At 42.5% G+C, this 25382-nt stretch overlaps 1 protein-coding gene across 2 annotated transcripts in view; it reads left to right on the top strand.

Annotated features, from left to right (window-relative positions):
- SEMA3C (semaphorin 3C) overlaps positions 1 to 25382 on the top strand; it is a 128651-nt gene that overhangs the window by 73929 nt on the left and 29340 nt on the right. For both annotated transcript variants that reach the window (XR_014555829.1, XM_083701486.1), the window contains exons 6-11: positions 465 to 555; positions 9463 to 9582; positions 10336 to 10478; positions 12086 to 12200; positions 12779 to 12848; positions 19869 to 20013. Coding sequence is in view for 1 of the 2 variants with exons in the window: in XM_083701486.1 (XP_083557612.1) it covers positions 465 to 555; positions 9463 to 9582; positions 10336 to 10478; positions 12086 to 12200; positions 12779 to 12848; positions 19869 to 20013 (684 nt within the window). In the remaining variant the exon portion in view is untranslated. The remainder of the gene's footprint in view (positions 1 to 464; positions 556 to 9462; positions 9583 to 10335; positions 10479 to 12085; positions 12201 to 12778; positions 12849 to 19868; positions 20014 to 25382) is intronic.

The raw sequence follows: 25382 nt of genomic DNA, 5'->3' as shown, positions 1-25382 counted from the left end.
AAGTGTGGATTTTTCATGTAGTTAAAAATATATAAACAGAAAACAGGATGGGATGGACTTACTAATGGATGCATTTGAAACTGACACAGAAGGGAAATAAGCTTATTTGTCCATTCTTAATTGAAAGTAGACCTAAATGAAGAGGTCTGTTGGATCAGGCAAAATTCCACAGAAAAGTGGAGAGCCATTCCTTCCTTCATTTTGGTTTTGATATTCAGCTATAGCCACGGAATCAAATGAAAATTCAGAATAACAAGGACCAATTGCGCAGGGGTTGCTGTATGCTGCAATAAATGTTTTAGCCTTTAAGATGCCAGAAGACCTGCTGTTGTTTCAGGCACTATTTTTGCAGGTCTTATGGTAGTCGTTAACTGCTTTTCCACACAGTACACCACCCAAGCCAGGCATTTTAAAATTAACCTTCAACTGTTCCCTACCAATTGCATGTTATTTCTCTGTTACAGGAGCAAGTTTTCAAGATCGATTCCAAATGTGAATCTGGGAAGGGCCGCTGCTCTTTCAACCCTAATGTGAATACCGTCTCTGTTATGATCAGTAAGTGAAAACAACTAGGGTTTCTTGGGGCTTAAATCATTAGGTGCCGAGAGTGAAATGAGAGGGTGTTGTAAACAAATTGAGCCACAGGGTAAGAGAAGAAACTGGAAAAAATTATCTGTCAGTGACTGTTTAGTTCTAGTGAATCTTTCCTCAGTTAAGGGAATTGGACTACAGGCCACTTCCAGCAACATGTTTCCATTATTTTAGGCTGAATTCCATGTAAAAGTGATTGCTGAGTTCAGGAAATATGTTAGAGATCTTCAGCTGTCTATTGGAGCAGATAATATGTGGGTCCAAAGGCACTTTAGTGTAATTTGAGGGTGGGGGGGGAAACAAGATTGCCTTGCATAATTTTTCCAACCTTAATGTTTATAAAAGAATATTTGATTTAGTTTAATAAAGTAAGGAAAGAGACGTGACTAGGTTTTAGTGGTTGCTGTAGATTTTGAGAGATTGATTTTAGAATTGTAGGAAAATGTATTGCTAGGAAAGAGTGGATTAACTTAGTTCCAATGCAAAAAAAGCTCAATGTTGTCCTTTTTTGCAGGCAGATTTTTTGATAATGAAAAATCCCACAAAATCAATGCAGTTGTTGTTTTTTAAGTGCTTGAAAGGTAGACCAAGGACTGCCCTTTTCTTTCTCTAACATTTTACGGCTGCTTAGAACACCAGTGCCTCCCCTGGGGCCATGTAGTAAAATACCTGGTTCAAAATGCAGCCCCTTCCTGGAGATTGCATGGCGAAAAAGATGAGCGCTCCCAATTCCTTATAGGGGCATGCATCTTACCCCATACAACATCCATGATACCTTTGCAAGACATTGTATGGAAAAAAAGGTGGTTGCTCCCTTAGGCATTTGAGCACTTGCCTGGTAGCCATAGGAAGCATGGAGGTGAATGCATCAAATTCCATGCCCACATGGAAGTGGGCTGTTGGCTGAATGGTGGATATCTCTTTTCTGAGCACAGTACAGACCCAAATGGGCTTTTGCACACACTCATCATAGAAATACAGAGGGAGGACAGAGCTCTTCCAGTCACCAGCAGGCCAGTAACATTAATTTCAGCTCAAGTTCATCCCTTCCAAAAAGGAACTAATTCACAGTTCAGTTCACAACGTCCATAGCAGGCATAGGCAAACTCGACCCTCCAGATGTTTGGGGACTACAACTCCCATCATCCCTAGCTAACAGGACCAGTGGTCAGGGATGATGGGAGTTATAGTCCCAAAACATCTGGAGGGCTGAGTTTGCCTATGCCTGATCCATAGCATTTCCCCCAGCCCTCTGAATTCTACAGAATTCTGCTCTGCTAAAGTATAAAATATACTTAAGAAGGCTGAGAAAATATCAAAACACACATATAGTGTAACATAAGCACTTGCTATATTTATTCTTCCCAATAATTGTGATACTTAAACTTAAACAGCAATCCAACTTTTAAGATCAGTAAAAATTGTCAGTGCAATGGCCACAGAGCTTAATTTAATGAAACCCTTATATGTTCATAAATTATTGCACTAAAATTAAAGTTAAAATGAATTGAACCTTGCCCCATGTTCCTCTGCAAAATGAACTTAATTCACATTCAAGTTTATTGAGTGAGTGAATTTATATCCCACCCTTCCTCCCAAAGGAATTTTCCCCAGATTTTGTTCTGCTGCAAATGCTCTATACACAGATGCTATTAGCCTGATGGCCTTTGTAAGGCAACTTGTTACCTGTTGACAGCATGTCAACTCTAAGTTTAAAAGCACCTAACAGCACATGGCTTTTGCAGCTTGAGATGGCTGGCCTGCCATATATGGCCTGGGGATCATGACGTTGGTTAAATCTGCTACACATTAAAAGTTTCATGGTGAATCCAAGGCTCCTGAATTCAAGCGTTCAGCAATTCCTCCTCTGTTCCCAGTGGTCTTCCTCTGCTTCCAACTGTACCCTATTATAAAGCTGAGGTATAAATCTTTTGGTCCAAACCACAGTAAGTCCTATTCTGCTATAAAGATTATCATATTTATTGTGACAGATTTACTGAGACACCAGGATCGTCTTGGAGTAGAGCCCACTTCGTCAGTTCCATCATACTTTATCAGATGCTGGAACTGGACCAAGTTCTACTGGCTCATCAATGCTGGTTCATTTGAGCTCCATTCAGATGTTCACTTAAAATTGTGTGGCTCAAAAGTGGGGAGGGTATGCAGGTCCTGACGCCAATGTTCCCTGTGTGCCCTGAGTTCCAGACCTTCCTGTGTTGAGATCAGGAACCTTGACAAACATGCTTAGAATCCCTCTTGAGACACAAGAAGGCCTGAAGGTGGAGCAGACATGGGCAGCAATGGGTGGGGCTTTCAGGCATGTCCCTCACACCTCCCCATCTTTCACCCATATGCTTTCAGTCAAACTAGGGCTTTCTTTCTTTCGATGTTACATACCTCGCTTTTGTACTAGAGTGCAGAGCAGCTGATCAAAGGCCCCAGGACAGGTTAGTCTATGAAAAGAAATGTTCCCAATACAATTGGTCCATTTGCATTGTGACCTCATCCCTCACTGATTTCCCAAGAAAGAAATGATAGGAATTTTGTTTTGGGATGAAAGATAAGCTTTGAGGCATAATGGACCTCTCTGGAGGTTGGATAATATCTTGAATTTATTTGTTGCATCCAAATGATTATATAAACAGGTGTGTTTGTGTGTAATCTTTTCCCCTTTGCCTGTTCACAGTTCTCAAGTTATCATCAGAGCTGTGTTAGTTGCCTGGCTGGAAATGGCTGTGTACTTATTCCCACAGCAGTATTGCCTACACATGATTTTCAATTAGGGATGGGCAGAACTGTAAATTTCAGTTTCTCTTCCTTGCTCATTTTTTTCCTGCCTTGTGTTTGGTGCTCCATGTTTACATATCAGCTTGCCATTTTTTAAAAGTCCTCATGCAGATTCATCAGCCTCTTAGTGTGAATTTCTGCCCAAAGTACACACTTTCACCAAGGGATTTCTCCTGATGTAGTGCATTTTTTTGGCATGTGACTTTAACCAGCATATACATTTTTGTGTGCATCATTTGAATGGAGAACTGCATTGCAAAATTTGGCGGTGCAAATCTTCAGTTCTAGCTTTTTCTTCAGTTCACCTGTTGTTTCAGAAAGTGCAATTGAGGTAGCTGTGCCTTTAAATGTGAGCTGAATCAAATTTCCTCCCCATCCCTATGAATGTATCAGAAGCAACTTTCTCTACTATGGATGCAAAGAGTTGCACTGTCTTCAGCAGGGGGCAGGAAGAACCTTTGATTCAAAAGTCTAGGATCATGACTCTGTATCTAATCCCACCGTCCCTAAGCCAGCAGCACAGCACGCCGGCGTTCCTAGCCAAAGGAGAAAGCCATCGTTGTCCGGATTTCAGATTCTCCTGGACAAAGCAAAAAATGGCATTGACCTTAGCATACGGTTTTTGTCCTTCGTAGCAACTGAAAACAAACTGCAGAGGCTGTTTAGCTCTGTGATTTCAGTGTAGCATGTCTTGTAGCTTTAGGCCTTCTGCTCACACCAAGATCAACAGGCGTTTGGCAGCGGGAAGAGGATCATTTGTTTGACCTCTGCACTGGGTTGCCAGATGAATATTTCAAAAAAGAAAGGAAAAGGGGGGGGGGGGATACTGTAGAGTGGCAGCTCCTACTATTCCTAGGAGTTTAAAAACAACAACAGTAGCACTCTGAAATATGTACGTTTATTCTAATGAATAAATAGGGATTCACTGGTGGTCAACTGATTTTTTTTTAATGAAACCCTAAAAGTTCACTGGCAACGGGATAAATAATGAAAGTTGTGTTAAAATCAGTCATAGCCAAATGCAAACGCATCAACATGATTTTAAATACAAGTTATAATTTTGCATCTTGAACAGCTAAACCTTTTCAACATATATATCAGTACAGTCTGGTGCAAATATAATGCTGGCTTCCTGCAAACCATGGTTTACCATAACATGTAACTTCTCCTCCTCCTCCTCTGGTCTCCTTTCCTTTACTGGTGTAGAGTAATATGTGCACCATTGGTAACCATGGTTAACTAACTGGTTGTGGAGTTGCACTGGTTGTGGAGCCAGTGTGGTGTAGTGGTTAAGAGCAGTAGTCTCGTAATCTGGGGAACCGGGTTCGTGTCTCCGCTCCTCCACATGCAGCTGCTGGGTGACCTTGGGCCAGTCACACTTCTTTGAAGTCTCTCAGCCTCACTCACCTCACAGAGTGTTTGTTGTGGGGAAGGAAGGGAAAGGAGAATGTGAGCCGCTTTGAGACTCCTTAAAGGGAGTGAAAGGCGGGATATCAAATCCAAACTCTTCTTCTTCTTCTTCTTGTCCTCATGTCCATATTCAAACTATGGTTTTAAATACTAGTTTATGGTTTGTTTTCTATCTTTTTGGCAATGAAAAAACCCCAAAAACTTAATTGTGTGTTCTTTCAGGTATGCATTGGAGAGAAGCAATACCAAAGTGTGTGAGCTGGTTACTGCACTCACCAAGACAAATTGTTTGGGGGAATTTAACAATTAAGCCAAAAGGAAGTGGAGCTGACAGATATTATTGGTGCCTGATTAGACAAGTAGGCTCTTGGAATGCTTAAGACATAACTAATAAAGCTGGTATGCAGTGGGATTAAGAATAGCACCATTTTTTTCCAGTGTTTAATTTTTTATATTAAAAAACTGGATCAGTGATAAACATAAGAGCTTTGTGAGAACTACGGTATAAAGCTGAGCTGTAACAGGCAATCCTGTAGGAAATCAATGACAGGAAAATATGGGGTAATTGTGTTTGCAGTGGAAAGGTTAATTAAAATGTGTTTCAGATTTATATAGCCCTTTTTCATTGCAGACAAAACACTGGCAAACTATGGTGTACAAATCAGGAACCAGCTTCAGGAATGTACAATACCTCCCTTTCTTTCTTTCTTTCTTTCTTTCTTTCTTTCTTTCTTTCCTTCCTTCCTTCCTTCCTTCCTTCCTTCCATCCATTTAGGGTACATTTTCTTTTCCTTCCTTCCTTCCTTCCTTCCTTCCTTCCTTCCTTCCTTCCTTCCTCTCTGGCTGAACTCCCATCATGCCCAGCAGCTGTGGCCAATGGCCAGGGATGATGGGAACTGTGTTTCAGCAATATCTGGCAAGCCAAAGGTTCCTTGCCCCTGTTTTAATCGAAAAAGCAGTTTGACAATGGAACCATTTACTTGGGTGGCATAGTCTCTCACTTGCTAGAGGTCTTCAGGCAGAGACTGAACAGCCATCGGTTGGGAATGTTATCCCTATAGATCTCCTACATCAAGGAGGAGTGTGCATTATCAGACCTAAAAGTCGTTCTCCATATCTGTGGTTTTATTTTATTTTATAATAATTTTGATTAGTTTTCAATTACAATCCAGTAATAGCCTCATTATAACAATACCAATTTATGATACAGTTATTAATACCACTAGTTCAAATGCCGCCATATCTGTGGTTTTAAGACAGCTTGGAAACTTTTACTGGAATATCACCTGCAGCTAGTAGTTGTCTAACAGGAGCAGAAGCATTTCAATGATGCATCTCTGCTATGGAGCTGCCTTCACAATAAGAACTGACAGGCCAATTCAGATGACTAATTGGCAAATATTCTGTAGCTATTGAGTTTGCTGACATTAGTATGCTGCTGCTGCTGCCTCCCTGTATATTAACTAGTCCTACTAAATTGAAATGTTTCATCCCACTTACTGCGGTTTTTAGGCTTTTGTTTTTTTATAAGCCACTTTTAGGCTTTTATGGGGAAAAGAGGCAGGACATTGACTTACATTTAAATAAATAAATGCCTGGCTATAAAACTAGCCTGTGATTAAAGCTGATTAAAGTGTGATGGGATATGTGCTGAAGTGAAAGGGAGCATTATTCCCAAGACGGGTTCATGGTTGCAAACCGTAGTTTACAGAGATCCAGTGTTACATCTACAGAAGGCACTGGTAAGCCTCTGGCAGAGGGAAGTTACCTGAACTCAGGCTCTATGCCAGGGGCAGCCAGATGTTGTTGTGAGTGACCTTCAGAGATTGTTGGACCCTGTCATCCATGGCCATTGGCGACTCTGACTGGGGCTGTTGGGAGTTGTAGCCCAAGAGCACCTGAAAGGCACCACAGATGTCAAAGTGATAAATAACTACCTGACATTCAGAAGACATCTTAAGGCAGCCCTGTTCAGGGAAGTTTTTAATCTGTGATATTTTAGTGTATTTTTGGTTTCTATGGAAGCCGCCCAGAGTGGCTGGGGAAACCCAGCCAGATGGGCGGGGTACAAATAATAAATTATTATTATTATTATTATTATTATTATTATTATTATTATTATTGGCTGCAGCTGCTTTAAACTTTCCATCTTCACTTGCACTCAAGGCCAGTGCTAAAGCTATACAATATGACTCAAGCCACCTTGCTTCTATGTACCTGGACAAAGAAGCAAAGCTCACTTTTCGGCTGCTGCCCTGTCCCTCGGCAACAGGTTCCGTGTTGCTTTTGTTGAAAGAGAGGAAATGGAAGGTGCCTTGAGGCTGAAAGTTGTCCGTGATTGCATGAAGAGTGGGTGTTGAGTTGGTGATCTTGACAGCAACTAACAATAGTTAAGTGGACGAATGGCCATTTCCTGTTGCTGGTGGGCAATCTGCAAACCAAAGTAAAAATGATACCATTGGAGGGGAGGGAATTCAGCCAGTTCTTCACAGTAACTGTAAAAGTGAGTGATTATTTTTTCCTAATGGTTTGTTTCTATGAACTGCCTCGCCAACCCACCAGACTTGTGTTGAGGGCCCCAGACAGGAGGGGAATTGTAATTCATACCTATGTACAGTGTACACACTTTGTGATACATGAGCTGAATCCTTCAGCGCAAAAGAATTTTGGTCCATAATCCTGTTATTACAAGTGAACGTTACAGGCCTAATTCCCTTTACGGAAACATTTTGAGACTGAAATTCACTTTGGCTCCAATTTAATATGTTCAGCTTTTGTTCAGTCTTATTAGCTGGTTGAAACCTGAAGGATACATGGCTAGATCTTTCCTGTGGCTTCCATCTGCAGAGTGCCACACTGAAATTGAGATGTGTGTCCCTGTCCCCCACACAATCTCTGTACCACTACATATATATATATATATATATATATATATATATATATATATATGCATGCCACCAACAACTTAAAGAACCATAAATATTACAGAAATACAGTTAACATATAAAAACATTGCAAATACAAATAGTCCCCCTCTGCTCATCATTCTTTATCCGGCCTCTGCCTGCTTCTCCTCCAGCTTCTTTACCACCCCATGGGCAGAGTTTGCTTTTATGGGGTGGTAAAGAAGCTGGGTGGTGTTTCCTCATGTTGCCCACTGCTGTGGCGCCTTAAGAAGCAGCTGCACTCTCCGCACCCAGCTCCGGGTGCAGTGGGTTTGGTGAGTTTCCCAGGGGGTCCCGAGAGTGGAAAAAAGACAGCCCTCTGCTCGCAGTTCTTTCTCAAGCCTCTGCCCCTTGAGAAGACCGGAAGGACCAGTAGTATTGTCAGATGTTCATCACGCATGAAGGGAAACAAAGGCAAAATGGCCCAGATTCAGAATTTCTCATTTCGGGATCCAGGACTCTTGAATCCTCTTCCTTGTGTGTTGGCTATTTCCCTAGAAAGGTTTCCTGTCTGGCCCCCATTTCCAAGGAGGAAGGCATCTACAGCAAGCGTAGAGGAACATTTTCAGCCTGAGGCCCACATTTCTTTCTGGACAACCTTTTTGGGGCCCATGTGATGTGTGGGGCCAGAGGCAAAAGCGGGGAGAACAATGTATGTGAATGTTTCTTTGTACAATAGACTGGTTTCTAAACACTACCACTCCCATGCAGGCAAGCAAGAATCTTTATCAAAATTCAAGGACACATTCCAGCCAGGCGAAAAAATTCAAGGAGGGGGCAAAGTAGGGATGGTGAAGGATGTGATCCGTGGGGAGGGAGTGTGGCTTGGGAGGGCTGTGACCTGGGGAGAGTCTTGAGCAGAGGGAGAGGCCTAAAGAGCCATATGTTGCCCCCAAGCTTGAGTTTCCCATCTCTGATCAGTGGCCATGAACACCAGAACACAAGCCGTGACTTATTTAATGAACTCCCATGTCTTTAGCAAACTCAAGTATTTAATGAACTCCAGTAACAGGAGCTTTGGTACGGCCTTCTCTTCATTGTTCACCTCAGCCGTGTGCTTTTATTTGCTCATCTTTGCTTCTTCATCTCCCCTTGCTACGAAATGGGGAGGAAACAGTCCCTTTTATTGGAGGAAACAGTCAGACAGTCTCTGCCTTTGCCACAGTAAGTGGCTAGGGTGCACAGTCGTGCATGGGCCCTTGGGAACACGAAGTATCCTGAGGGTCGGGTTGCACTCCTGATTATGTATAGCTCTAGACTCTATCACCCATGAGACTGAACTAGGGTGTGGCTTTGGTCTGCTGCATTGCCTACCCACACCAGAAACAAAACTATTTTGAGCCTCCTTCACCCCACTTTGCCACTTTTATAGCACATAAACTGGGATGGCTGTTTCTGTTGGAAGTAGCATCATGTTAATTTTTTCCATCTTCCGAAGCTGACTCCCCTGGCAACTTCAACCACTAAACGATCTTCCACGCGAAACATTTCCTCCACATTTGTGGTTGGTTACGCTATTCTGTTTAATTATATGGTTGCCCAAAGGTTTCCATGAAGATGGGATGCTCTGTTGCAGACCTGGAATCGTGAGTCAGAGGGAAGCCCCGCTCTCATCCCACTTCTGACAGAATTAGAAAGTGTGCATGGATCAAATAGGAAATGACTGCTGAATTTGTCCCAAAGTAAATGAGGATGCATTTATTTCCCCCCTCTTTTTTCCTTTCTGCAGATGAAGAACTATTTTCAGGGATGTACATTGATTTCATGGGGACTGACGCTGCCATTTTCCGCAGTTTAACCAGGCGGAATGCTGTGAGGACCGACCAACACAATTCCAAATGGCTGAGTGGTAAGAGGGCCAGGTTTTGAGTTTCATTGTTGTGCATGTTGCAGCATGTAAGTGGTGACATGGAAATGCTTTTATAAACAGATAAATAAGCTTGGTTGGCTTTTCTGCAAAACAAGAGATTAATTTGGCACATTTGACAAATTGATTGGCAAATTTGACAAGTTTCAATATATACAATTTTTCAAATGGATCATCAGACTATATCAGGCATGTGATTTGTCAGCCATAGTATTTGATCTGCTATCCAACACTATGTATGCATGTCTTTTTACACATCTCTGCTCAGGTGACATGTAATCTGCAATGTGGTTTGTGTGACAAGCCAAACTCCAAGGTAGTACTCTTGAAACTAAGTAGCACTTTTCAAATTTCATAGATTTCAAAGTTAAGATTTAAGTCTTTTTTGCAGTGTCCCTCACTCAATCAAATATTCTATCAATTTACACAAGAGAAAGAGGAGAGAAAGTAAACTTTGCATAATTAATAATTTCTCAGACAAAAATAGCATCAGATGCTTGGAATATGTATCTTGAAGCAAACCTTTTCTCCAGGACTATCGAGTTAGGCTTGATAAATTTATTAATAATTGACATGCAGGTAACAAATCAGACTTTTGGAATATACATTCCCCACAGCTCACAGCAGGCAACAGCTGTATGACCACAGGGAGTCCCATTTTGTTGCAGGCTTCTGCAGAGTTGGTCTGTGGTGTAGATTCTTGCTCTCCATGGTGCATGTTTTGTGTCATTTCAGAGCCTGTGTTTGTGGATGCCCACCTCATCCCAGATGGCACTGACCCCAACGATGCTAAAGTCTACTTCTTTTTCAAGGAGAAACTGACGGACAACAGTGGCAGCACCAAGCAGATCCACTCTATGATTGCTAGAATATGCCCGGTAAGCAGGGAGTGGTGTAGGAAGGACAGCTGTCAATACCCTGTGCCTGGTTTTGCACAGTGTTCCTGCAGTGGAGTAGTTGCCTGAGTCAGCAAAATTATTCTGCTTGAGTCTATATTTACCGTGAGCTTCTATTTAGCATTATTGACTTGCTTGATCGCTTCTCCCTTGCATAAATAGATATGATGTTTCAACAGAAGCAGCATCCAAAGACGTCTCTGGAAATGGCTGGAATTAGATACAGTTCTGTGCTTTCCTTTAGGAAGGAAGGCAGGAATGAGTCGATTTTACGTCAAACTGTATGAGGGGAAAGTGCTCTTGTGCTCAGGTCCTTTTTGTGGATTTCCCACCGGTATCTAGTGGATTAATTACTGTGAAAACATGATGCTGGATTAGATGGGCCATTGGTCTTATCCAGTAGACTCATCTTTGGTTCTTAATCGCAGCTAGTTTCATAAGGCCCAGGGCCGGCTGGCTCTATGCAAGTATTGTTGATATTGTAGGGTCCTTCTTCTGGGCAGCAAATGTGCTCCTGTTCGCCTGGGATCACTGTAGGTGGCAGACGACAAGGTGGCTCAAGCATGACATAGCCTCCCTCTCCAAAACACATGAAAACAGCTCTTCCCTTCATCAAACGCTGCATTGTAATAGGAAAGCTTTCAACATCACAAATCTCCTTGGTACAAACAGTTTCCCTAGCACATGGTCTAACTGGTTGGTGAGTTGGGTCTTTTCATTTCAGTGGTAGGGCTGAGCAATGGAAAAAGGCCTGTTGTGCTTTTATCTGGTTCTTCTTTGTTGTTGCTGTTGTTGTTGTTGCTGTGAAGGCACCCAGAGGCAGAAAACACTAAATATTATTAAACCATTATTGTCATAATGAAACCCAGATGACTTGCTAAAAGTCCCGGGGCACAATTCCACTTGCATTTGTCTATGCCAAAACTTGCAAAACCAGGCTTCAAAAGAACATGGGATGGATGTGTGTGATGCTCTGTATCTGATGACCTTACTAGAAGTCAGCAACAGGAATCTTTTGTAATGCGCTCTGTGTGGGGCTACCTTTGAAGGTGACCCGGAAACTACAACTAATTCAGAATGCGGCAGTTAGACTGGTGACTGGGAGTGGCTGCCGAGACCACATACACCGGTCTTGAAAGACCTACACTGGCTCCCAGTACGTTTCCGAGCACAATTCAAAGTGTTGGTGCTGACCTTTAAAGCCCTAAACGGCCTCAGTCCAGTATACCTGAAGGAGCGTCTCCACCCCCATCGTTCTGCTTCCACTCACAGTAAGAGGTAAACACAGAACCGAAACACAGTCATCTTTTGAAATTCACACTTCTCCAGATTTAGCAAAGCAGTTCTTCAGCCAAGTAATATGTACAAAAATTCATGTGTTAGAATATATATACGTGTGGTGAAAAGATTGCTTTGCAAAAATGCATGTTTTAGGAGAAATTGACAGTAAAATGCTGGTGTATTTTCATGCATTTTTTTAAAAAAAAAAACACCAAACACCTCACTAACTAATGTTGAAAGTGCTAGTAGATGTCCGTGTAGTTTTTGGAGTTAGTAAGTGGTTTCTTCTCTGCTCCCCCCACCCCCAGAATGACACTGGTGGACAACGCAGCCTTGTGAACAAGTGGACAACTTATTTGAAAGCAAGACTTGTGTGTTCAGTAATGGATGACGATGGCACAGAAACGTACTTTGATGAATTAGGTACAATTTATTATTTCCTGCTTACTTGTTGTGGCCAAAACCTTTAAGTGGTTTACAAAGCATGTGAAATATGTATTAAAATTGTCAATGAAAGTCAGTGCTAAAATCAGAATCAAAATATGAACAAAATCAGCCCTTATAATGCACATTATAAGCTAAAATGACAGATTCAGATACATCCACATTACAGGCTAAAGTATATAATTGTAGTAATTTCTAAACAGAAAAAAATATTTTTTCCTCTAATTTCCCTCTGATTTTTGCATTTGCACTGAGGTGCCTTCAGGAGCATAGAGCAAGTGATGTCCTCAGCGCAATCAAGGATTGGGAGTCATCCATTTGAAACTTGCACCAATTTGATTATCATATAAGCTACATACACTTTTAAACATTTTTCTCCTCCTTCCATCAGACAGACTGTCTTGTCAGTGACATAATAAAAGTATTGTGCAACATGGGTTTGTAGCCTAAACAAAAAATTCCATTGGCTTCAGATGGAATAAGGTCAGGGTATGTGTGGTGCAGTTTGGAAATCACACGCAGATATATTCAGCCTCTGTTTTGCTTCTTTCCCACAGAGGATGTGTTCCTGCTAGAAACAGATAACCCCAGAACAACGCTGATATATGGCATTTTCACAACATCCAGGTAATCTTACACGTTTGTGAATGAAAATCCACAGATTAAATATTACGCCTGAGAGCAGTTGTGGTGAGGCGATTCCCATGTTTTACAAATGCCTCTTGTCTAAGGGGATATCCGCACATAGGAATAGGTGGGGGTTTTATGTAACATGGCAAGCAAATGTTTCCAATATTGCCGTAATTTAAATTATCATGGAATTGTTGTTGTTGCTGTTTAGTCATTTAGTCATGTCCGACTCTTCATGACCCCCTGGACCAGAGCACTCCAGGCACTCCTGTCTTCCACTGCCTCCTGCAGTTTGGTCAAACTCATGCTGGTAGCTTTGAGAACACTGTCCAACCATCTCATCCTCTGTCGTCCCCTTCTCCTTGTGCCCTCAATCTTTCCCAACATCAGGGTCTTTTCCAGGGAGTCTTCTCTTCTCATGAAGTAGCCAAAGTATTGGAGCCTCAGCTTCAGGATCTGTCCTTCCAGTGAGCACTCAGGGCTGATTTCCTTCAGAATGGATACGTTTGATCTTCTTGCAGTCCATGGGACTCTCAAGAGTCTCCTCCAGCACCAGAATTCAAAAGCATCCATTCTTCGGCGATCAGCCTTCTTTGGGATCCAGCTCTCACTTCCATACATCACAGTATAGCTTTTATCATGGAATAGCAGCACCCAAAGGCTTTCTGTACAATAAAGCTGCATCAGGACATCAAAGGTGGTGGTCTGATTGCCTTGGCCAGGGATGCAGGACCTTTTCCAGCCCCAGGACTGTATTTCTTCATTCGCTAACGTCTGGGGACCACAGGGCCTGAGGCAATGGGTAGAGCGAGAGATACAGCAAAGAGAAGAGTGGGAACCACAGACCCCTCGACCCCACAGTGGGTGGCATTGCAGCCATGAAAAAAGTGAGAGCTTTCTGCACACACACACACCTCTCCAAGCTTCTTATGAGGTTTTCCCCTGAAACCATTCATCGTCCGTTCCCTCTGGTCCAGTCACACAATACTGGAGCAGCATTTCAACCTTTTCCATGTGTCTGGTCTCACATGCTCCAGCGACATCTCTAAATAGGCATTGGGTCAGATAAATGGCTTCCACACATTTGTTAACTGGAAGACACTTTTGTCTGCCATCTTCCCATTGCTTTTCATGAATGTCGTTCTAAAATTGGAGATGAACCTTTCCCTACCTTCTTACCTGTTGTTCTGTATCAGCCAACACTGTAGCTGTTTTGTTGACAACAGAGAACAGTTAGTTATCTCTTAGTGATGTGATCTATAACCAATAATTTAAATTCTAACTCTGTCCGTTGGGCTCAAAAAATACAGTAAGACACTTCACTGTCAAAAGACAAATCAAATTGAAAGGACCCACCGCCCAAAGCTTTAACAGCTCAATTTTCATTGAGGTTGGTTTGTACTGTATGTGTGTGTACTGAATAATCTGAAACTGCTCCCTGTCTAGGCACATCACCAAATTACATTGGTAGCATGCATTTTCAGTTGTCATCAGACTAATAAATATGATAATTTTCTTTCTTTCTTAATTGCTTGGCAATCAAAAAGGTATCATTTAAGCAGCTGAGCCGCCTTTTTTTCTTTTGAGCAACTGTCAACAGTGAAAGAATAAAGTTTACCAGCCGGAGTAGAGGCAGGGGGATGGGGGGGGGGGCAGAAAGACCATATTTATGATTACATACGCAGTATGTGTGAGCTAGAAATTGGTTTGCCTAATGCATATGGTGAAGTGGAAAATGGGTTAGGCTCAGGCAGGCCATATAAGGTGGTAAGCAAGGGAGCACTGACTCTATTCCAGGCCCTGGAGACGTTTCCTGTCCTGTGTGCAGGAGTTTATTCTGCTGTACATGTTTTTCTCCACATGACCCTAAGGATCTCTCCCTCTCCCCCTCCCTCCCTCTCTCTCTCTCTCTCTTTCTCTCTCTCTCTCACACACACACACCCCATTCCAAACATGCAGTATAATTAAAACTAAAGGTCTTAATGGATTTCATTTGGCAGCAGAGCCTATTTTATTTTCAACCTCTGCATGCTCCAAACAGCAGATACATGTTAGAACACAGGATTGTAATTAGTTTTAATTGAAGCCCATGTTTCTATGGGTGTTTCTGAAATGAATCAGGTTTTTTTGTGCTGAAGAAAACATAATAAATTCAACATAGGGTGCATAGCCTGAAGTGATTACTGTAATGCATTTTGTACCTGATTTATGCTCACACTTATATGAGCAGTGGAACAGTGATTTTAGGACAACAGATCCTGGTACATTTTTCCTTGGAACCCACATGTGATGTAGAATCAGATTTGCTTATCTTGCAAGATTCAGAGAGGGAAGGGAAGGTTCAGTAAGCTGAAAACTTTAATATCAGATTAGAACCTGATGTAAGGTTTGTACAGCACTGAAATGCAGGATATAGTCCAGTGTCTGGTAAATATTCTGCCTTTCCGAGCCCATGTTGAATTACTATGCCAAGGCTTATATTATTGTAATCATTACATACCTAGTGTAATATCACTCCCGTTTGCAGTTTAAGTTCCTGCATCCAAATGCAAACCCCACATGCACACATCCATCAGAAGGCCACGTCTCAAATCCCACATGGAAAGCAGGATACAACTTAAGAAGTTGTTCAGTTGGTGTGTCTGCCATTTTCTCTCCATTCCAGTGAGGGAGCTACATCCAGGCACAGAGGGGAAAGGTTATTTGGCTCAAGGACCCCATTCCTTTGGGGGCAAACTTCTGCGGGCTACATGCCAGGGGCAGGTTGGGAGAGACACAAAAGTGGGTGAAGCAGTGAATGTAAATTTTACCTAAATTCCCAAGGTGGGGGACCTCAGGCCCAGGAACTGAACCTTTATCCTCCCCACAACCCAAGGGAAACCCTCATCAGCTCTATTTTGCAGCCTCCTTGAGTCTTTTTTCCCCCCTGGCTGGATTGTGCCCTTGAACTCTGCTCATGGCTCTTCCTTGCCTGGATGGAGAACAGAGAGAGGTGTGTGAGTGAGTGCACGTGGAATCTAGGCTAAGGTAAAATTCATTGCTCTCCCTGCTTTTGCCTGGAGCCCCACAGCACTCCAGAAGGCTGCCCAAAAGGGAGGGTGGCCCTCAGGTGGACCCAGTTGTACCACCTCGGCTGTAGACAGCAGGCTTGTTTCTGCATCAGGGAGCCTTGTTCCCTGGGGAGAAAGGTATGTGGTGGTGGGGCAGTTGTGGAGTGTTGACAGGCCCCACTGGACTCCTGAGCCTGAGGTACCCCCAGCTTCACTGTCATGTCTTCATCCAAAGCAATATTCAAATTTACAGAGCAGAAAACCTTTGTTGGAGAATCCTCGCCTGGCAAAGAATTATACTTCCAGGTGTCTCTGGAGTGAGTTAATAACCATTAAACTAAGTCTGTAACGTAGGCATGCCCTAATGATCACTGGTTAATCTCCTTTGGAGAGTGTTCCCTTAGTTTCATCGTCAGCTGTAATTTCCTTTCTCTCTACCCCACCACCAGCACCGTGCTCAGTTTTAGAGTTTCAGTTTTTGTTATAAATCCTTTCATTTCAGGCTGAGTTTATTGCAAATAAAAGGCAGGTCAGCTCTCACACTTCTCATGCTTGACCAGACTCCCAGAAATGTTTTTCGTTGTTGTTGTTTTAAATGTTGTTTTTAGTTGTTTGTTTCTTTTTGTTTTTGGTTCTCACATAAGAAAGTGCAGGCAATGTACATTCCTATTGCTTTTTCCTGTCCATTCTAACATAAGCCTAGGGATCCATCTGCTTTCATGTACACAACATAATGGCAGCGCCATTTGAGTTTAAGTGCATCGTATATTACTTGGCTTTTTAGGCACCTTATTAAAAGCTCTTTTATCTCACATGCAGGATTTCACGTATGCTTGTTTGGTTCCAGCTAGGCTGCACTTTAGGCCAAACCCTGTTTTTGTGAACACAGCAGCCCTCTTCAAATACATCCAGTGCAAAGAAGCTAGTGGGTTAGGACCTGCTGGTCGTACCCACCCTGAAACCGTTCATTCAGAAGTAATAACTTAAGAGGAAGCCTGCTGAATCTGGCCAAATGCTCATCTAATTCAGTATCCTTTTCTCACAGTATGGGACGCGGGTGGCGCTGTGGGTAAAACCTCAGCGCCTAGGACTTGCTGATCGTATGGTCGGCGGTTCGAATCCCCGCGGCGGGGTGCGCTCCCGTCGTTCGGTTCCAGCGCCTGCCAACCTAGCAGTTCGAAAGCACCTCCGGGTGCAAGTAGATAGATAGGAACCGCTTACCAGCAGGAAGGTAAACGGTGTTCCGTGTGCTGTGCTGGCTCGCCAGATGCAGCTTGTCACGCTGGCCACGTGACCCGGAAGTGTCTGCGGACAGCGCTGGCTCCCGGCCTATAGAGTGAGATGAGCGCACAACCCTAGAGTTTGGCAAGACTGGCCCGTACGGGCAGGGGTACCTTTACCTTTACCTTTTCTCACAGTAACCAACCAGAAGCCTATAGGAAGCCCACAAGCAAGACCTGAGTGAGACACCAGTCTCCCCACTTGTGGTCCTCAGCAACTGGCCTCTGCCTGCAGAGGTAGAACATAGTAGTGTGAAGGAACCCAAGGTGTATACATGGGCATTGGTCTCTGTCACATGAGTGGGAAGCTTAGCTGGCCTGGCTGGGCCATGTCCTACTGTCACCAAATGCATGTTCCTTTGGGCACTTATTTCTGCGGCACTTTTACAACATTCCTCCTTAAGGATTGTATTGAGAGGCATCCAGAGAAGCTGATTGGCAGCCAGTTTAGCACAGACAAAACAAGCAGCTCTTCACACAGAGAGAAAATAGGTAATTCTTACAGCAGTTGTACCACAATTTGCAGGGATGGCCTCTCACGCAGGTGGCTTTAGAAAAGGAACTGTCCATTTCACGATGGATCTGCCTGTCAGTGACTATCAACTAGGATAGCTAAATGGAGCCGCCTTACTCAAAGGGTCTTGCTCTTCTGAATGCCCAGTTGTGACACCAGCACCTTGATACAGAGCAGCTACTCATGTCGCACACTGTGAGAGGACTGACGTTTGCAATCATTTGCACTGGCTTGTCGGCAAGACAGCTTCCTGCCACCTCCGATCCTTAGCTGCTCCACAAGGCATGAAGAGGCCACTTCCAGAAACACGAATTACCCTCCTTAAGAGGCAGACTTTCCTGCCACTTCCATCTGCCCACATGTTCTGCCTCCAGGTCTAGCACATTATTCCTTGGACTAAAGAGGGAATTTCTGTGATGTGCAGCCACTTCACTGCTTTAGGTCTCTGGAGGCCCATCAACACTATGGGAGCAATTATATTCCTCTCTGCAGGGGCCAATTTCCATTCCATTTGTGAAAGACATTTTTTAGCCCCCTCCACATAGCTTCATGCCGTACTATGTAAAATTTGATTAATGTTTAGAAAAGCAAAGTGGCTACAAGTGAATAAGCACTGCCAGCAAAATGCACATTCTGTTTCCGCATTCTGTTGGCAGCATTTCCCATAAAATTTGAAGGACTCACACTGAGCATATCCACTTGTACAGCATGGATATATTCATGCTTCACTGGTGGTACAGAGAAGGGAATATTTGGGTGGTAAGGAAGATACAATGTAAATTTTGGGAGGGCAAGGTCTTACATCTTAAACTGTCTTACCAAACATAAATATCTATGTGTTTTACATTTAAACTCCAGTCTCAAATGCACTTACTCCCAACTCAATATCGCTGATTTTATTAACGTCTAGAATCACCAAGTGGCATGAGATTTGCATCTAATCATTCAGAGTGCAGCCTTAATTAAATTCTAATTTGCTTAAGTGTAGTTGCTTTTTTAAAAAAAAAACTTTGTTGTAGTGTTTAGCTTCAAGCTGCCATGATAAGCATTTCAGCAGATATATTTGCATAAACTGGAGAATGAAGATTAAACAGGATGCATCCTTCTGCAGTCCAAGATTGCATCCTTTAACTCCATAATCAACCTGGGAAAACTAATTACCCCTTTAATGAGGCCCATTTACCTCTTAGCCATTCTGTGTGCAGACATTTGGAAGCAACTGAAAAGTCAGGGGTTGCTATTACTCTGTGTTCTTTCAGGTCTCCTTTTGGGTTCTCGTGTTTTTCAGCCACGGCTTAAATTTTTTAAATCTATTTCAGAAAAATTGGGAAAAAATGAAAAAAAAAATTTTTTTACCAAGATCGACATTTCATTAATCTTATTTAGAATTTACTTATCCCTGTTTCTAAGCAAAGTGGCTGTCAATAGTCAATAGAAATGTAATACTTCAGAGCATTCAAAGTATTTCCTCATAATCTTCTTTATCCTTACAACAATCCTGTGTGGATCTTGCATCTACCACAAAGTCACTAGGTGGCCTTAGGCAAGATGCTTTTCCTCAGTCTCAGTCCTTTGCATGGGGATAATAAGGCTGATTTACCTTAAAGGGTTGTTGTAAGAATTACAACTCAATAGTGCTGGCAAAGTGCTTTGGACAAACACTGTGAAAAACACAGCAAAATGTTGTTATTGTTTTGTTGTTTTTTAAATTTTTATTAGGTAATTCAACAAAACATCTTAAAACATATCATTCTTATTTCCCCCTCCCCTCATTTCCCCCCACCCCCTCCCTCCCATAAACAACCTGCTGTCACACACACACACACACACACACACCGACTTCCCTCAGTTCCAATCTCTGGTTTCTCTATGAATGCTATTCTCTGCATGTTACAGAATTGTATAAGTCCTTAATTTATCTAACTAATTATTATCAATAAAAAAATTTGTGAGTGTTTATTCAAAGGCTGCCAAGGAGTCCAGTTCACTTTGTTGCATCTTTAGGTACTTTGTAAAAGGTTCCCATTCCTCTTTAAAGTCACAGTTAGCCTTGTGTCAATTTTGCCAGTTCTGTGATTCTGTAAGCAAGCTAGAATGGTGTCAATGATTTTGTGTGCACATTAACAAGAAGGTAGCATGAACAGATTTTTGTTTGTTTCTTTTTCTTCCCCAGCTCTGTATTTAAAGGTTCAGCAGTCTGTGTGTATCACTTGTCTGATATCCAGAGAGTGTTCAATGGGCCGTTTGCACACAAGGAAGGGCCAAACCACCAGCTGATTCCCTATCAGGGAAGAATTCCTTATCCACGACCTGGGACTGTAAGTACTCATCTAAACAAGGTTTTACAAGTCCAACTTGCCTTTGTGTTATCTTTATCAGCCTTAGGCATGATCCTTCACTCAGCATCGCTTTGGTCTGTTCCCGGACTGCTCCCTTCGGTTTTATTTCATTTGGCCACATTTCAGAAGGCATGTGGACAAATTGGCTAGGATTAAGAAGCAGTAAAGCTGATAAAAGGAAGCTGTGGGGGATTTTGACAGAATTGGGGAAGTGGATAGTTCTGCAGTGTGTTTAGCCTAGAGAGAAGATAGCTGTTTTTAAAAGACAGTCATCTAAAGCATGGGTAGGCAAACTAAGGCCTGGGGGCCAGATCTGGCCCAATTGCCTTCTAAATCCGGCCCCCAGATGGTCCGGGAATCAGCGTGTTTTTACATGAGTAAAATGTGTGCTTTTATTTAAAATGCACCTCTGGGTTATTTGTGGGGCATAGGAATTCGTTCTTCCCCCCCTTCAAAATACAGTCTAGTCCCCCCTCAAGGTCTGAGGGACAGTGGACCGGCCCCCTGCTGGAAAGGTTTGCTGACCCCTGATCTAAAGGGAAGGAGAACAATTTACTGCATATTCCTCAGCGCTAAGAGATGAAAACCACTGAGCCTAGGCTATGGCAACATGACTTTTAAATTGTTAGAAAGTTGTTAACCTGTAAAAACATTTAGCTAATGGAAGTGACTTATCTAGAGAAGTTTCATTTATTTATTAGATTTTTATCCCACCCTTCTGCCTAAAGGAGCCTGGGGCGGCAAGCAGCAATATGTTAAAACTGTACAATTTAAAGTCAGATAAAAACCTATTTAAAACATTGAAGAATATTTTAAAAACATTTAAAAGTTCTGGATTCACTTAGGAAAAGGTGGGCTATCTGTCTGTGACAAGACTGAAAGAAAAGATAAAATAGATAAGGGGGAGGAAGTGAGACAATTTTCTTGTGGTACTCTATGATTTCAAGCTGATTTAGTGCAAGGGGGAACCTTCTTCAGCCTGAGAGCCACAGTACCTTCTGTTTAACCTTATGAGGGCAGTTCCATCAATGGCAGTGAGCGGCCAGAGGCAAAAGTGGACAATGAAGGCCTGGATCCCCTTTTTACAGTGGGATGGTTTCTGCATACAATCACAGACAGCCTCTCTGTCCTGTATCCAAGCAGGCAAGAGGCATTATCAGAGGTGAAGTACACATTGCAACCAGGTTGCACTTGAGGAGAGTGCCAAGCAGCGCCAATGAGGGGTGTGGTCTCAAGGGCTGGAAAGAGAGGGCTGGAGGCTCATCCCTGGAGGCTGAATCTCCCCAACCTTCATTTAGCACTTTCTCCTGCCCCCAGCCAGCCAGCCAGCCAGCCAGCTACTCCGCTTTCCTCCTTGCACATAGGAAATAATTAGAATCATAGAATCATAGAGTTGGAAGAGACCACAAGGGCCATCGAGTCCAACCCCCTGCCAAGCAGGAAACACCATCAGAGCACTCCTGACATATGGTTGTCAAGCCTCTGCTTAAAGACCTCCAAAGAAGGAGACTCCACCACACTCCTTGGCAGCAAATTCCACTGTCGAACAGCTCTTACTGTCAGGAAGTTCTTCCTAATGTTTAGGTGGAATCTTCTTTCTTGTAGATTGGAACCATTGCTCCGTGTCCGCTTCTCTGGAGCAGCAGAAAACAACCTTTCTCCCTCCTCTATGTGACATCCTTTTATATATTTGAACATGGCTATCATATCACCCCTTAACCTCCTCTTCTCCAGGCTAAACATGCCCAGCTCCCTTAGCCGTTCCTCATAAGGCATCGTTTCCAGGCCTTTGACCATTTTGGTTGCCCTCCTCTGGACACGTTCCAGTTTGTCCGTGTCATTCTTGAACTGTGGTGCCCAGAACTGGACACAGTACTCCAGGTGAGGTCTGACCAGAGCAGAATACAGTGGCACTATTACTTCCCTTGATCTAGATGTTATACTCCTATTGATGCAGCCCAGAATTGCATTGGCTTTTTTAGCTGCCGTGTCACACTGTTTGGACACAGTGGTGACAACAGCAGGGAGCTCAGCAGTAGGGCATACAGTTCAGTCTCCATCTTTCAGACTGAAATCCTATGCAAGGCCAGTAAGACTCAAATCTCCACAAGCTTTCTTAGGATAGCACCATTCATTGTGATGGCTAGATTGGCTCAGAGATCTGCCTGAGAAGATGGAGAGCCACTGCCAGTTGAAGTAGCGCTGGGTTAAATGGATCAGTGTTCAGAGGGCAACCTCATATGTGCTGCACTTTCCCAAGTTACAGGAGTAATAGCGTACACTGGTTTTCCTTAAGCAGCAAATGAATGACATTGCAGCTCTCTACTAAGGTCATGGCCAATTTATTCCTCAATATCCTGTCTTCCTTTTTCTTGGTCCTAGGGGAACTTACAATAACATTTCAGTGATTTCAGATAGAGAAAGTGCAGCAGCCTTGTTAGCAAAGATCAGTTACTCTGCTGATTAGCAATGAGAGCTTTGCTGATAAACTTGTAACCGAAGTGTAATGGCTGTTAATGGCACTGATGATTAAAATAATTTGATTAGCTTAGACAGATCCGGTTCCTGCATCTGGGGTTTTCGACGGCGAACAATACTAGACACAAGTGAAATGGAATTCCCTTTAGCGCCAAGCGTATCAGTGCGGCTTTACATAAAGATGAATGCAGGTTACACTTTAAGCCATTTTTAACAGATAAAAGGTGAATGAAGGATCATAGTAACGAATAGCTTGCATTTCAGAGGTTCATTATTTTAATAGTATTCTTGGGATATACAAATCAAGTTACTCCTTTTGCAAGGAAGTTTAGTGGGCCTGGGATTGTTAAATGCTTCTGGAAAAAGACAGATGTTCCATATGCAAAAGTTAAAGTTGAGTTATATGAAAGAATATAGCTTCTAAAATACACTCTCTTCCCAAGCTCAGAAGTAATGGAACGCAATGAGATATGTACTATGTATGTATACCATATCTGTGCCTAGGACTGGTGTGTTGGGACATTTTTATGCAAGCAAATAATTAACACATATCCATTTGTTTATTTATTTGAAAAGTTTGAGAGATTATTTAATCAATAACATTAACAAAACAAAAAAACAATAAGCAGTTTACCTAGAAAAGATATAGAGTGGTACCTTGGTTTAAGAACAGTCCGGTTTAAGAACGATTCGGTTTACAAACTCCGCAAAACTGGAAATAGTGTCCCGGTTTGAGAACCTTACCTCGGTTTATGAATGGAATCTGAATGGTGGAAGGACACTGGTGGCAGGAGGCCTCATTAGGGAAAGTGTGCCTTGGTTTAAGAACGCTTTTCCGGAACGGATTAAGTTCATAAACCGAGGTACCACTGTATAATATGCATTTTAAAAATCTGGAAAAGTAAAACAAATTGATGTGGAATTTATCAAAATATGAATAAAATCAACAATTTTAAAGCAAATATACATAACAAAGTTACATGTTAAAGTTACATTTGTGCTCTATGAATATTTTAAATAGAGTAATCCTATTAGAATAACAGCTTCTGACACAATATCACAGACATTATTAGCAATATACTGCCTTGGGTTCATTGAATCATAGAATTGTAGAGTTGGAAGGGACCACAAAGATCATCCAGCCCAATGCCTTGCAATGCAGGAATCGTTTGCCCAACGCAGGGCTCAAACCCATGACCCTCCAAAGTGGTACAGTCTGGGAAAGGTTGTGCTATGTGAGGTTTTAGGATATGCAGTTTGGTTCTTACGTTTGACAGAAGACTAACGGTTAAGAACACTGTACTTTTCCTGTGGTCACATCTTAAGCAGGGGGTCATGCTTGGAAGAGGATAAAACATTCCCGTATTTGTTCAATTCGAAGAACAGCCCTCTCCTAGGAACTACAACATAGCATTCATCTCCAAGAAAAGCATGTGGGTATGCCCAGGGCAAACTGGCGGGGGAAAGGGATGTTATTCGGTTACAGCTGAGATGAGTTCCTGTATTATTTGGCTTTGCATTTCTTAACTGGCAGAAAGAATGGCTTATTGCAGACGTAAAACAACTTTTAAATAAGCACTATCTGGAGGCAGCGAACTCTTCTGTACCCTAAAGAAATGAACCAGTTATATAGTCACTGGACGCAAAGAATATTCCCTTACACAAGGAATGATGTAAGGCTCATAACGTATTCTATGACATGATTTGTATAAAGTCCAGTTGACTAACAAGATTTAAAACACAGCCGCCAACCCAGCATGAACCAGTATGTTACGTCATTAATGTTTCCTTTGACTTATATTCAATCGTGGAAGAAATATCTGCAATGACTGGTATGTATTGCAGGAATGCCAAGTCTGCAGGGCTTGGCTTTTGCCCAGTGAATATATTGCATATTCAAATCCACGTAAAACTATTGCTGAAATGAGTACCTTAGGAGGTTAGTGCTGGCTTCTCAAATCAGCCTGAGCTTTGCCTAGTTCACCATTCCATTTCAGTGAGCAGAAGCCTCTGGAAAGCTCACAAGAGCACTTTCTTCTTTACATTAACAAAGCATCAGCCTGTTGCCAAAGGACCTAATTGAGCCATTATTAATTGTTATGGAAGAAGATAGCAAAGCCAGTTTGCTCATCTCAATCAGAGATAGGAGTCCTCCAGATGTTGTTAGACTGCAATGCTCCTCAGCGCAGTCAGCATGACTAATGGTCAGGGATGGTGGAAGCTGCAGTATAACAGCTGGAGAGCGTCATATTAGTTATCCCTGTCCTAAATGAGCAGTTTACGGCCAAACCATATGTGTAGATAAAGCATTAGGTAGTAACTCAAGTCCTCCCAGAATTGTACAGCAGATAAGGGATTGCATATTTGAATGTTTCCTGCACACCTCTCTGTGTGTGCATAACTCACTAAATGCAGAACAATAGCTGAACCAGGAAAAAGCTACATTAGAAACTTGGCATATTAACTTTCCACAGACATGGCGCTTGTGACACGAATGAGGTAACTCAGTCATGAGACTACAACTTACTAACTAAAGTCCTACTGTCTTAGAACACTCTACCTTGTGTCTATGTCAGCCATTGGCCAGTTACTTCTCTTTCATACCAAGGCTGAACTCCTGCATCAATCAGTCTCTAATTCTGCATTTGCGAAACTGAATAGAGGTGTAGCTTTGAAGTAGTACAAGAGGCTGGTCATTTTTCATGGTCTGAGGCCCATTTATTTTGTCTCCCTGGTGCATTAATTGCCCCGTGGCAAATGTATAAATAATTCTGCCAAGGAATCATATTTTATAATGCTGTTTACATCATGTATAAGTGTGATCAATAAGTGGGCCATTTCTGGCATGGACTGTGATGTTTCTCTGTGTG

Source organism: Podarcis gaigeae, assembly GCF_964106915.1.
Source record: "Podarcis gaigeae genome assembly, chromosome: 10".
Taxonomy (NCBI): Eukaryota; Metazoa; Chordata; class Lepidosauria; order Squamata; family Lacertidae; genus Podarcis; species Podarcis gaigeae.
This window is presented reverse-complemented; position numbering and strand designations above follow the sequence as displayed.